Genomic DNA, 14,591 nt, shown 5'->3' on the forward strand with positions numbered 1-14,591 from the left:
AAACAAATACGTAACTTCCGGGGCGGGTCGAAACCGCTTCCCTTCGCTTCCTGCTTCTTCGCTTCCCTGGTTTCGTCTGATCAGCTGCTCGAGGCTTTCCCAAGCGAGAGACAGACACAATGTCACACCAGACGGGCATTCAAGGTACGTTACATTGCGCTTGAATGTACCCGTTCGGCTCTGCCAAAATGCTACTTTCATATGGTTAATTCTCCAATCGGCGAAAAGTAATGCAAGTGAGGATCCAAGCGCCAAGTTCGCTAATCGCTCCTACCAGCTAGCTTGAGTTTAGCCTGATGTGTGATGAAAGGTTCGCATTTTTCAGGGAAATTTAAGTTGATTCAACAGGCGCCCATGCTGCGACTGTTTTATATTTTTTTCTACGACAAAATGGCTCGTCGTGGTTTCACTCCCACAGTGAAAGCGTGTAATGAAAGGTTACCAATCAGAATGAACGGGTGACGCCTTGAATTATAGGGAGTCACTGACTGACTTTACTGGTTGGTCTCAGTGGCCTGCTCCACCAGCAACTGCGTCCATATGACTGAGAACAATTATTTTATAAATTCCGCTGAATACATTCAATATATGTATGTATGATATTGCTGGAACAATTACCAGTTGTAAATATGTTTGTATTGGTGTAGAAACCTTTCCATTTGATTGGGGCCAAAGTCTAACCACTGTATTTAAATTTATGGGAGGGCATCACAGGGGACCTATCATTAGTGTTTAAAACGCCTATTTGAATACAATTTCTGGTTAAAATAGGAAGTGCTGATTATTTACCTCACTAAAGAGTAAAGAGTGTTGAGTGATTAACAAACCAACGTGCTCAAGAAAATTAGTGTTCTGTGTGGGATCATTAAGTGTGCCACAGGTAATTGGTGATCCGTTCTTTGTAACGCCAATCCTCACAAGGATCACTGGAGTTTAGAGGTTACTTTGGGTGAGAGGCAGGGTACGCCGAGAACTAGGGGTGTGACAAAATATCGAAATGGTGATATATCGTGATACTTATATCCCAAAAGGTTAGCGATATGCTCCTGCCAAGAATCGAGATATTGTTTTAAAAATGTGTCAATATCTAAAAAAAAAAAAAAAAAAAAGAAAATTAAAAAGAAACCAACAAGTTGCTACCAAAATCTTCCACTATAATAGTGTCTCAGTTAACTCTAAGGCTGCATTGACGGTGCTCGACGGCAAATCCATTTAGACTGGGAAAGTTCGTTCATTCAAAACCACAGCATTCACAGTCATTCTGTCCGATTTTCAGGGCGTTTACAAGTCACTTGCTGTTCTTTTTAAGGGATTAATGGGTCATTTCCTGTTGAGTTTGAGTCACTGCCTATTCATTTGGGTGATTCCCAGGTCATTTCCTGTTCTGTAACGCAAAATAAACAGGAAGTGACCCATAAAATACCCCAAAATCAACAGGAAGTAACTGAAAATCAACAGGTAAATGATCTTAAATGGCCCAAAATTACCTCATTGCCTGACATTGGCTGCCACTAGGGATGGAAAAACCGCGGCTTTCCGAAACAATGAACCACTTTTGAGACAATTGCCCTAAATTGAATCACCGTTTCGAGGCGTTTGACACACTGCAAGAGCTCCCTTTACTGGATAAACAGTGCATGTTTCTTTTTAAAACTAAAGTTGTCGTCAAATTGCCTCAGCATTGAATTAAGTGGATGTCGTCTATTTCAGCTGTGAGATCATGTCGTCATTAAGTGTGATTTACACAATTAAAGTTGACCTTTTTAAGCCAGTGTCATTGCTTTGTCTGTGAAGACGTGTTCAAAGCAGTATTTGTAATACACGACAGTGCTAGTCTTGTAAGTGGCTCGTCCTAGATGTCGGGGAGTAACTCTGTATTGTTAGTTTTTTGTAAAGATCACAGTACAGTAAGCACAGTGCTTAGGAACATGGATATTACTATATTACATGGATATACTATAAAGATTTCCAAAATCATAAAATGGAAATAATTGAGCCGAATAAAAGTAAGGAAAGGTAGGTGAAATATTTTTTTTTTTAATTAAGTATAATTTCTGGGGGGGGGGGGGGGGGTTGTGTCATATTTGTTTGTATTCTGAATAAACGTATGCCACTATCGAGTGTACAACAATGTGAATGAATTGAATGAAATTTAAGTAATAATGATATTCACACTCCTGACTTGAAAATGAGCAAATGTTTGTAGCACTCGCGAAAATTCCTCCTCTCAAAAAATTGCCGAAAAACTGCGTTATTCTGCCACTTTTTATTGCGTTCCCACCGATTGAGCGGGCGGGCTCCCATCGAGTTTTCATTTTCCTGTGGCAACAGTGCGACTCGCTGACACATCTGTGACGTTCGAGGCCTCGTCAGCAGTGGTCACGTGATTTTTGGCTTGCTCGACGCCGTTTTCGGAACACTGCTTTGACACACCTCTACTTCATTTGCTCGAATCAGATTCGAGCAGGAAGGCTCGAGCATCCGATCTCTAGCTGCCAAAGACGGCCATAGACGTTCAATCCATTTGAAGTGGGAGGGATGGTTCGCTGCCATCCTCCCACTTCAAATGGATTGGACGTCTACTAGTGATAAACTCATTCCAATTCACAGCAGAAGCTTGTTTTTCTGTTTATTAGTTATTTGTAGAATATCCTAGAATTATTTCCTGAGCAATGTATCGATAATCGTTGTATCGCCATATCGTCAGATTATTGTTATTGTGAGCTTTAAATCGCAAATCGTATCGTATCATGAGGTACCAAGAGGTTCCCACTCCTACCGAGAACTGCTTGCCAGAAACAACCATTCATACTACACCTACGGACAATGAAGAGTGTTCACGTCAACCAACTGTGAATGGTTTTGGAGCATTTCACTCAGAACTGTGTGGCAGACATTATAAACAGCCAGGAAATTTATGGAATTTTCCCTTTTTTTTTTTGGGGAAGAAATACGTTTTTTTGTTTGTGTTATCTAGGTTCATCTCTTTATGCTGACATATAGTGAAACAGATGAAACAATCAATATTTCTCTTACTAGAAAGCTGGAAGTACAATTAGCCTGTGTAACCATCCTTATTATGTCAGCAAATACATTTATTGCTCATTCTCCAAAAGTGCAGACTCAAGCATGACTAAGTAGGACTCGGGAGGTTTCGGTCAACAGTGACAACATACTGTTGGCAACATTTTTGTTTGTTGTTGTGTCACAAATATATGCAGTTGTTTCTTAATGTTGGAGAAAACAGCATCGGATATTCTTGTATGGATTAAGAAATGTATTTTTGAAATAAAAGTCTTATTTGGGCTACATAAACATTCCATATTGCATTACTGGCTGGATCATTGACTCAAAAGGCTTTGAAGTTGCAACAAAAATTTGCATTTATTTCATAGAACTGAACTTCAACAGTGACTGGACAGTAGGGCTGGGGGATATGGCCTTAAGCACGTATCGTGGTAAATTGAGCAGATTTACCTCGATAACGATAAATGACGATAAATTCGCCCAAGCGGACTGTTATATAATTTGAACATCTGAATCAATGCATGAAATACAGATTAACCGTTTCTTGATTTATTTACCAGCTTTCAATTTAATATGTTTAACAATCGTACATGCAGTCTAAACATTAAGTATACAAAAATTTATTGTAAACAATAAGAATTCAAGTATGAACATTAAACATTTAACAGCTTGTATGGCTTGAGAAATGTACATTGTCAAAATCAATATGCCTGTGCAAACATGTCATTGTAATACAAATGACTTACAGCTTGAACAGTACACTTCAAAAAAGACAACTTATTGTTAATGGCTGCTGTGACATATTTACTTAACACAAGTGTTTACTTCAAGGTTTCAGTTTTTTTTTTTCCCCCAGTGCATTTTTTAATACATGCAAGCACACATGAACCCCCACACAGACACACGCACATTAAAGCTGCATTGATCGAATGACACAGAATTAAGCACATACAGAAAAATAGCTGGGGCCATTAAACAGTCGTATTAAAATTTTCACTGTTGGATTGTACTTTATGCTGAATGCTTTACTATCACAACAGCCATCAGAAATCACACATAGACAGAGATACACAATAACCTGACATACTAATTGCTAGACGCAGTCCGTGCCCAATCCACTCATTAAGTTCAGCTGTTTCGCCAAGGTTAGAGACGCTATCCGACTCCATCACGTTTATTTGTAGCGTTAGCTGCTAGCGTTAGCCTGTGGCTTGGCTACTAGTAGAAAGCATTGAAAGCATCCTCTTTGGAAATCGTGAGAACAAGGGAGGACAGCGGGTGAAAGCCTGTCTGGATGCCGCCAAGAGTCTATTTAATGTCGGGTGAAAGTTTGGCGAACCTCCCTTAAGCCACACTCCATCACGTTTGCTTGTAGCGTTAGCCGCTAGCGTTAGCCACAGGGCTCTTGTTTGTTTGGCTTCCTGTTAACTACGTGACTCCATACGTAAGCACACTTTCTGCTTTCTTAAAGGGGAATGAACATTGCCGAACAACACAAGAGTCAAAGCGGGATGAAAAGACTGTATTTTCTTGTTTTATTAAATTACCAAATTTACCGTCATGGTCAAAATTACGTCGGTCATCGTGAAGAATTTCGGTGCCGGTAAATTTTCGGTTTACCGCCCTGCTCTACTGGACATGGGAGCATTTCCCCATAGAAGTCCATTGCGCCCTTTAAACCATGTTGCGTTTTTTATGCAATATCAACCAATTTTAAGTAGAAATGAATACGTTAAACCTCATGATTGTTTGCCGTTTCTGAAGTGGGAGCAACTCTGCTCATTAAATTGTTCTGTTGACCAATTTACAGAGCCAGTGAGTGCGTTTCATTTTTGCCAAATAAATTGCCTTGGTAAACTTATTTCTTGTGTTCACGGCTTTAAAAGTGAGTTTTGGATTTGCTTTTTGGCCAAATTAAAGAAAACAATATGTATTTGTATAGGCTAGCTTGTTATTTTTAATTTGATCAAGAAATTCAAGCGCTTGTTCGATGGCTTGGAGACCATTCTAAATTTCATTTGAAGATAGCGATTGTACATTGTAGGTCATTTTGGGGTGCTGCTGTGTTTGTAAACATTTGAAACTGCTATGGGGTGATGCTGCATGATGTGAGAGGCACTCTGAAAAAACGAATGGCACATTTAACGCCTCCAGTTTCAGAGAGGTTGCAGTGTAGCAGTCTAGCAGAGCACGATCTGGGTGCATTTCCAACTCAGTCTTCTCACTTAAGCATAAAACCAAATATTTACCTTTGTTTGGGTTTTAAAATTCATGAGTGGACAGGCCATGCAAAGACCCATTTATTTAACATGTGCGTCATTAAAAGTCAATTTTTACTCTAGAATTTCTTTTCCAGCGAGCAACGATGTGAAGGACATTTTTGCCAGTGCTAAAAGCGGAGATGAGTACCGAGTCTTGAAGATCATTATTGAGGATGGTATGCACACTCTAGAAGATTTAGCAGTAATCACTATCTAATGAACCATGATGACAAACTGTAGAGTTTGACACACTTGTGCTTTTTCAGAGCAGCTGACGTTGGCCGCCTCCAAGAAGGCGTCAAAGAAGTGGGACCTTGAGTATGATGCCTTAGTGCTGCCCCTGCTGGAGGACTCAGTTCCCTGCTATATTCTTTACCGACTGGACTCCAGCAACAACCAGGGTTATGAATGGATTTTTATTGCCTGGTCTCCGGACAGCTCTGATGTAAGGCTATTTATTTCTTAACATCTTACAGGGTGGGGTTCTTTCCATGCCTCCAGGGAAAATGTTTTGGTTCTGTATTATTCTACCGTGTCTAGTCCTAGACTCCGTGTTTAGTCCTATGGTTATTTCATTGCGGTGTAACCCAACCGGTTCCAGTAGGGACATTCCCAAGGCAAATTAATAAGCAAATGTTTCGGCGGACCGAGGAATGTTATGAGGACAAATCGTGTCAGCTCAGTTTGACGGCTGTGTGACGAGGCAGAGCTTAACATTCTTGTCGTTCTCCCTCAAAAAGTGCAGGCTCAGGCTTGTTTGGTATGCAAAAAAAGTTTCAAAGCATATAACTATACAGTTCTACTGTGTTTTCTTAAACATTAAGCAAAAAGCTGAACAATAGAATGTTTTCCTTTCTTAAGCTTTTTGTAAATTCTAGAAATGTTTTAAGACACAATTGTGAGTTTAAAACTTAACACTTATATGCATGTTTTAACAGGTGAGAAACAAAATGTTAATTGCTGCTACTAAGGCCACACTGAAGAGTGAGTTTGGCGGAGGCCACATCAAAGATGAGATTTTTGGTACCATAAAGGTCAGACCAGATACTGGTGAACAAAGTCAAAAGTTCTTTTGTGGGTTAGCTCCCTTGGTAACTAATACTTTTGTACCACAGGATGATATAAACCTTAATGGCTACAAGAAACATCTGATCTCCCAGGCTGCTCCGCTGCCCCTCACTGCTGCTGAGGAAGAGTTAAAACAGATTAGACTAAACGAGGTAAATACTCCGTCTAGAGCATGTTCTTCCACAGTCTCAAATGTTAGCCAACGGTCCAAATAAACAGGCGTGGCGTCCTTGTGCAATAGCCAACGTCTGATTCCCTATAGTATTCACTCTAATCACATCCGCGGTGTTGTGTGTCAAAGTAGACAAGTGACTCGTCCTTCTAGAACCGTTCAAGGTCAGCAGCAGCGTGCTTGCCCGGCAGTAACAGTCAAAAGATGCTGAGTCATTAGAATGGCAGAGTAAGCAAGAAAGAGAGAGGAGTCTTCTAGGCTAATGCAGGTCACACCCATACCAAAATATCCCTGGTGAGAGCAAGAAAGCTGTGTACAAGAATGGTACACTCTCTAGTGTCTTCCCAGTAAAATTGAAATCTAATACAAAAGGATATTGTCTTTGACCATATATGGAAATGTTTACAGACATACTGTACATGGCGAAATAAAGCCAACAAAGCACATAGGAAGTGAGTGGTGTGCTTGTTCCACTCACGTAAGGGAGGTAATATTAAACATTCAGATTCTTGGCAACCTCAGCAGATGGATGTACGACCTGCAGTCCTGTTTGGTTGGCAGGGTTCCTTCAGCAGGGGCTCGAATAATGTTTGCGTGGCGTTTTAATTTAATTGGCTGCTCTGCAACTTTGAAATATTAACACATTTTCCCCAATGTTAACTTTTTTGGGCTTCAGTGAGCGAGACGAAGAACTTAGCTCATCAAAATCCCCTTTTTCTATTTGCGAGCAATGCAGTTATTCTAAGATAACTTTTGGTGCCTTGCCTAGTCGTTTGACTACTGAGAAGGAATACATATATACTAGGGATGCCCCGATCCGATATTGTTTTGCACTTCCGATCCGATACCGATACTGGCCAATACTGGTACCGGCCTATCTGAGCATGTATTAAAGTTTAAAATGATTTAGCCTCCTTACTTAGTTGTCAGACTCATGTTGAAAAGGGTTTTAGTACTCTTGATAACAACTAGCCAGCTGAATTAGGTGAGTTTGAATAACACACTAGGGCTGCAGCTATCGAATATTTTAGTAATCGAGTAATCAACTGAAAATTCTATTGATTAATCGAGTAATCGGATAAAACATATATAGTTTTAGGTGAAGAGCAATTATAAATATACATGAGAAAACAAGACATTTCATCTAATATTGAACCATTTTCAGTCAATCAGTGTCTTTATTTTCGATGGACATTGTTGAAAACAGCCAACAATTGCATCTCAGATGTAACTAGAATTAAAAAAAGACTAATTCACTGCTTTCACTCAAAAAACATTTAGATCTTATTTTAAAATATATATTAGTGCTGCAACGATTAATCGATTAACTTGAGTATTCGATTAGAAAAAAAAGATTCGAATTAAATTTTGCTGATTCGAATATTCGTTTAATTTGGCGTTGAAATTGTGTATTTTGAAAGTGTTTGCATTCAGTTTTATTGATTTAAGTGTATACACTGCCCTCTAGTCTGCCTCATTTCGCATGGGTGAATCCAGCTGCTCCATGTTAAGACCAACATAAGCTAGGTTTTTGATTGAGCTAATGTTTTTTTTTTAATGTATTTATAATTTAGTTTATTAGTATATTTAGCTGTTTTTTGTGGGAATATGTGCCTGAACCATTTGTTAAGAGCATTGTTAAAAAAAAAAAAAAGTTTGCGTTTTATAGCATTTAAGCTCGCGGACTTTTGCTATATAAGTTAGACAATTGTTCGTTTGTTGAACATAGATCCTTATTTAATTATTTTTTTATACCGTTTGAGGCTCAGCTCAGGTATTTTAATTTTTCATGTTCCTAATCCGATTACTCGATTATTCGACAAACAAGTTCATCGATTAATCGACTACTAAAATAATCGATAGCTGCAGCCGTAATATATATATATATATATATATATATATTTCTTACCTAAAAATGCCATTACGCTTGATAACACACATCACTTAAAAGTTAGGATTTTTTCCCACGTGTTTCAACTGAATTTCTATTTGTGTCAAGCCATTTTTAAGTTCTAGTTAAGTTTTAAATTAGTCTAAACTGTAAGCCCTGATAGGATTTTGACTTTTTGCAGTGTTCAAAATAAATGTATGATACAGGCTGTATTGGAGCACATTAGGGACCAGTACTACTTGGTGTTTTATCCAGCAATGACTACTGAGCTAAAATTGATAGTTAGCATTATTAAGTTTTTATTTTGCACCCTCATCACTCCACAACGCTACGTTATGTTAAAGCCTTTATGTAAGACACGTTAGCCACGCATTGACAGTGGTCATAATTAATAGAAACCTAGCCCTCCGCAGGGCTAACGTTACGCGAGCTAGTGACAGTAACGTTAATCTTATTTATTAGCGCTTAGCGCTCTGTATTAGCGCTTAGCTCTCTACTGCTTTAAGATGGCGGCTGTTTACTAACGCCGCTGACTCTGTCATTTTGCATCTAGTTCAACATACATGTGATCTCTATGAGACGCATCAAGTTTTTCATTTATTTATTTGTTTTTTTTTTTTTTTTTTTTGCTTCTTCCTCTACGCACGTGACATCTGCGCGTTGTCCTGCATTAAAAGTAGTCCGAGCGAAAAGTGATGCTTAGAGCTGTCAAAATAAACGATTACTCGAGGTCAATAAAATAACTCGGATCAAGTTTTTAAACTCGAGTTGCTCGAGTATTCGTTTCAGCTCTATAACACACAATGGTCGGTAACAAGAAACTGACCTGTTTACTCAGTGATAAACACAAAACATTATAAATAACAAACAGAAATGGCATATTCAGTCAGTAAAACGTGAAAATAATATTGTAAACTGTCTTTAAAAAAGCAAAACACACAAACAACCTCAGTGGAAAATAAACTATTAACTCAGCATCAGTTCTCTGCTCTTGAACAACTTTACCAAGGCTTTAAAAAAATCAGTGCAAATAATACTATTTTAAACCAAAAATGGCTTCTACTCCCCAATCTTCTCCACATTTTATTGCTCCATCTCCAACTATTGTACACACTTCCTTCAGCTGTTTGCCCTGGATGCAGTCCCAGCAGGATGGGGAGATTTTTTTTTTTTTAGATAGACAAGCATTTCAAGATGCTCAGGTGAAAGCTGACATTTTTACCGATAAACTTTAGATTTACATTGCAGACATAATGTAGGAGACGCCACGGAGGTAAACTCAGACAGTAATGCTAGTGTGCTGAAGGTGTGATGTAAAATGCGGACCGGATTTTAGGGAAACCAAAGCAAAAACTGGTATGGATTATGTAAATCGGTGCGCTGGATAACCCGGACCGGATTTTCAAAAAACTGGATCGGGGTCTGGATCTGAATTTTTCCGTGTCGGCCGATCAGATACCGATGCACATTTTTTTGCGCATATCGGCGGTTGATCCGATCCAAATATAGGATGTATGTATATATATTAGGGCTGTCAAACGATTAAAAATTTTAATCGAGTTAATTACAGCTTAAAAATTAATTAATCGTAATTAATCACAATTAATCGCAATTCAAACCATCTATAAAATATGCCATATTTTTCTGTAAATTATATATATATATTCTGTAAAATAAATTGTTGGAATGGAAAGATAAGACACAAGATGGATATATCCATTCAACATACAGTACATAAGGACTGTATTTGTTTATTATAACAATAACGTAACAAGATGGCATTAACATTATTAACATTCTGTTAAAGCGATCCATGGATAGAAAGACTTGTAGTTCTTAAAAGATAAATGTTAGTACAAGTTATAGAAATTTTATATTAAAACCCCTCTTAATGTTTTCGTTTTAATAAATTTGTAAAAATTTCAATCAAAAAATAAACTAGGAGGCCGCCATTGTTGTCAATAATTACTTACGCAATGCTCATGGGTGCTAAAGCCTATAAAATCAGTCGCACCCAAGCACCAGCAGAGGGCGGCAAAACTCCATAAAACACAATTAACAAGTGGGCATTTCACTCTACTGTCATTTAAATCTGTTTGAGCGGGACATGTGCGTTAATTGTGTCAAATATTTTAACGTGATTAATTAAAAAAATTAATTACTACCGTTCAAAAGTTTGGGGTGACTTAGAAATTTCTTCCTTTTTGAAAGAAAAGCACAGCTTTTTTTCAATGGAAATAACATTAAACTGATCAGAAAAAACACTCTATATATTATTAATGTGGTAAATGACTATTCTAGCTGGAAACGTCCGGTTTTAATGCAATATCTACGTAGTTTTGTAAAGAGGCCCATTTACAGCAAACATAACTCCAGTGTTCTAACCTTGTGCAATTATGTTGGCACAGAACAGTTTATGGTTAGAGAAGCTATACAACTCAGCTTCCTTTGAGCTAGTTGGGTATCTGGAGCATCACCTTTATGGGTTTGATTAAGCTCTCAAAATGGCCAGAAAAAGACAACTTTAACGTGAAACTTGACAATCTGTTCAAAAAAAAAATGAAGCCTATTCCATAAGAAAAATTGCCAAAAAATTGAAGATTTCCTATCACGCTGTGTACCATTCCCTTTAGAGAGCAGCACAAACAAGATCTAATCAGAGTAGAAAGAGAAGCGAGAGGCCCCGCTGCTCAACCAAGCAAGAAGACAAGTACATAAGAGTCTCTAGTTTGAGAAATGGATGCTTCGAAGGTCCTCATCTAGCAGCTTTATTAAATAGGACCCGTAAAACACCAGTTTCAACGTCGACAGTGAAGAGTCGACTCCGCGATGCTTCTGGAAGCGTGGAGTGAAGTTTCTCCAGATTACCTCAACAAATTAACAGCTAGTATGTCATTGGTCTGCAAAGCCGTAATTGTTGCAAAGGGAGTATTCTTTGACAAAAGCAAAGTTGGAAGGAGAAAATTATTATTTCAAATAAAAATCCTTATTTCTAACCTTGTCAATGTCTTGACAATATTTTCTATTAATTTTGGTACGCATCTGCAAGATTAAAGTGTGACCTTTGAAGGAAAACACAAAATTGTCTGGGTGACCCCAAACCTTTGAACGGTAGTGTACATTATTATTTTAATACTTTTTATATTTTCAATGATGTTGTAAGAAAAGGAAAACTTTTAAATGGCTTATAAAAAGTAGTTATACAGGAGTAAAAAATTAGTCATTTTTGTTTGGGGAAAAAGTTGTAATCTAATCTATTTTTTGGACAATAACACATACTCAAAATCCTTTTTTTTTTTTCGCCCCAAAATTGACAGTGCTCCTTATAACCCAGTGTGCCTAATGTATGAATGCTGGTTGTTCTTAATGCTCTTGGAAATACAGGTATGTATTTGGAGCATAACTGTATTATACTGCTCAAGTCAAAGTGCCCAAGACACACATTAAAAAATAAATCAATATGTACAATATTAAAAGAACAAATAACAAGTGCACCAATGTGTATGCCTTATGAATGAAAAAATAAACACATTCGTTGATGTTGCGCCTTATAATCCATTTTTTGGAAAATATCAGATTTTATTTCTAAGCCATAACGCCCAACCTTAATGTGTATTGTATCTTTTAGTGCCTGTGTGTATAAGCTTCTCTTTTGGGTTTTCAGGTTCAGACAGACATTAGCGTCGACAGTAAATACCAAACCCTCCAAGGGGTGGCCTTCCCTATCCACGATGATGCTGTCACAGCACTGAAAAACTTCAGGGACAAGGAAATCAACTATGTGCAACTGGTGAGTGTTAAATGGCGAATGCATGGACGAGCAGGTGACCTTGCATGGGACAGTCCACCCATCTGCCTTTTGTCAGCTTCTCTTTGACAACATTGTGTAGTGGCGGTCACAATGGTTTTTTTCATTTGGCCAAAAAGGCCTTTGTGCGGGGTGTTGTCACATGAGCTGATGAGTCCCCAGTACAAAACGATAGTTGTGCTTGAGCTTTGTTTTGTTTTACGATTTACCTCATGGCAATTACTGTATTGGAAAACAATCTGTTCTAATGTCACACCGTAACCACCGGAAAATAGTGGTCACATCCTTACCAATCATAAAAGTATTGAAATTAAGGGTGTAACGGTACATGTAATAGTATTGAACCGTTTCGGTACGTGGTGCTCGGTTCGGAACGGACGCGTACGGAGCGAGTTTCTGACGTAATATAACTTTTACTTTTCGAGGCTGTGAGTCGATCGGGTTACAGTTTCTTTGTGTCGATTATATTTACTCCGTCTTCTCTACTATAATGAGGACCAACACGGTAGGACGGTATAACCCAGAAACGTCAACGGCGCGACAACGTGGCCACCGCAAGAACGCAGTGAAACGCGGGCGTTAGAGTCAATCAGCCAATGTACACCAGTCGCAGTGCGGCCGCGTGTTAGATGCGTCCCAGAACCGGCTCAACGCGACGCACGCGAAAAGAACGGCAGAGTTTATGATTTGATGCGAGACGCGGCCCTCCTGAGTCAATACTACTACTGGTAGCTAGGATCGGGCCGGAAGTCACTTGTGTAAAAATACGGTGGATCCGGTCGATTTTCAAACTAATATGCAATCGTAACCTACTTTTTGAGTCCATCAGATTTCTGGAGTGGTAGATCGGGGCACAGTTGACTTGTCTTGTTGATTTACTGCTGTCTTCGCTGCTATAATAATAACCAACACGGCCCCATGTTCAATACAAAACCCTCCTACCACAGCAAAACAAGTAAGAACTAATATTCACATAGGAACTAAAGTTATACAACATAAAATATACAATATAAATGAATACTACATCACATTTGTAAAATATAAACACATAGTAAAATAAATAATAGCCCATTTAAATAAAATAAATTGAAATGAGCTAAAATACCTGTAATTAGATAATAAGAATAATACACTGATCCTGCTTACACAATTTATCAATTTCTGTGTGGCGCTTTAACTTGAGAAAATCCACCAATAAAGCTTTTGAAAACTGTTCATAAGAAAAAAAAATGTTTCATTGAGGCATTTCATTTGTAAAATACATGTTAAAATCTTTGTCATTGGGATTGCTTTTCTCTTTAGCACAGGACTTTTTTTCTTCTTTCTTTCAGAAAGAAAGCTGACCAATACGCAGGGTCTGAAAGGCTAATTGTTGTTGGATTATCTTTAAATACACGCTACTTTTTGAGCAGGATTCTAGCTTTGTATAGGCTAATGTTCCTATTGTTGAAAGCACAAAAGTGTGTAATAAACAACCAGCTAATTTATATTTTGCATTTTGTTTTCTTACTGTACCGAAAATGAACCGAACCGTGACCTCAAAACCGAGGTACGTACCGAACCGAGATTTTTGTGTACCGTTGCACCCCCTAATTGAAATAAATTAATTTGATACCATTCAAATCTGCTATGTGTCCCAGTAAAAGGTCTCTATCATTCTTATAAACCAGACACTAAACCTGTGGTTGTCTTGCTCTGTTGTCTAGCAGTTTTACTATACCAAAACTTGCTTAAACATTACAAACCTTCCTCTTCTTTACCTTGGACACCAGCAAATAGATTTTGAAAAGGAGGTGATCTGCTTGTGCAGCACTGAACCAACGGAACTTAGGGACCTGCCATTGAGGATCCCCAAGGACTTCGCACGTTACCACTTCTTCCTTTACAAGCACTTCCATGAGGGTGACTGCTTGGAATCAACGGGTCAGTTAACTCTTGTGTGTTCTTGACCTGCGCGGTACTCGCAACCTGCTCTAAACGTCTTCCCATTCTTTTATACAGTCTTTATCTATTCCATGCCTGGGTACAAGTGCAGTATCCGGGAGAGGATGCTCTATTCCAGCTGTAAAAACCCTTTGGTTGAAATGGTCGAAAACAAACTGAAGATAGAAATTGAGAAAAAGGTGAGCAGCATTTTAGTATTCATCAACAAATAATTGTCATATATAAATTCATATCAGACTTTTTTGTTTGTTTGCTTGACCACTAACCAGAGGTGGGTAGAGTAGCCAAAAATTTTTACTGAAGTTAGAGTAGTGTTACTTAAAATAAAAAATACTCAAGTACAAGTATTCACTGAAAAGAATACTCAAGTAATTAGTAAGTACTTAAATTTTTTAAAACAATATATTTGTTTTCTCAGCT

At 38.2% G+C, this 14,591-nt stretch overlaps 1 protein-coding gene across 2 annotated transcripts in view; it reads left to right on the forward strand.

Annotated features, from left to right (window-relative positions):
• The window catches only part of LOC130916742 (twinfilin-1-like), a 16,395-nt gene continuing 1,804 nt past the window's right edge, over positions 1–14,591 (forward strand). Inside the window, exons 1-8 of one of the 2 annotated variants that reach the window (XM_057837680.1) lie at positions 1–144; positions 5,384–5,464; positions 5,555–5,733; positions 6,227–6,322; positions 6,404–6,508; positions 12,084–12,209; positions 14,000–14,150; positions 14,229–14,350. In XM_057837680.1, the coding sequence (XP_057693663.1) occupies positions 120–144; positions 5,384–5,464; positions 5,555–5,733; positions 6,227–6,322; positions 6,404–6,508; positions 12,084–12,209; positions 14,000–14,150; positions 14,229–14,350 (885 nt within the window). In that variant the 5' untranslated portion in view covers positions 1–119. The remainder of the gene's footprint in view (positions 145–5,383; positions 5,465–5,554; positions 5,734–6,226; positions 6,323–6,403; positions 6,509–12,083; positions 12,210–13,999; positions 14,151–14,228; positions 14,351–14,591) is intronic. The other variant, XM_057837682.1, reaches the window with a different exon arrangement.

The sequence above is a fragment of the Corythoichthys intestinalis genome, chromosome 5, assembly GCF_030265065.1.
Source record: "Corythoichthys intestinalis isolate RoL2023-P3 chromosome 5, ASM3026506v1, whole genome shotgun sequence".
NCBI lineage: Eukaryota > Metazoa > Chordata > Actinopteri > Syngnathiformes > Syngnathidae > Corythoichthys > Corythoichthys intestinalis.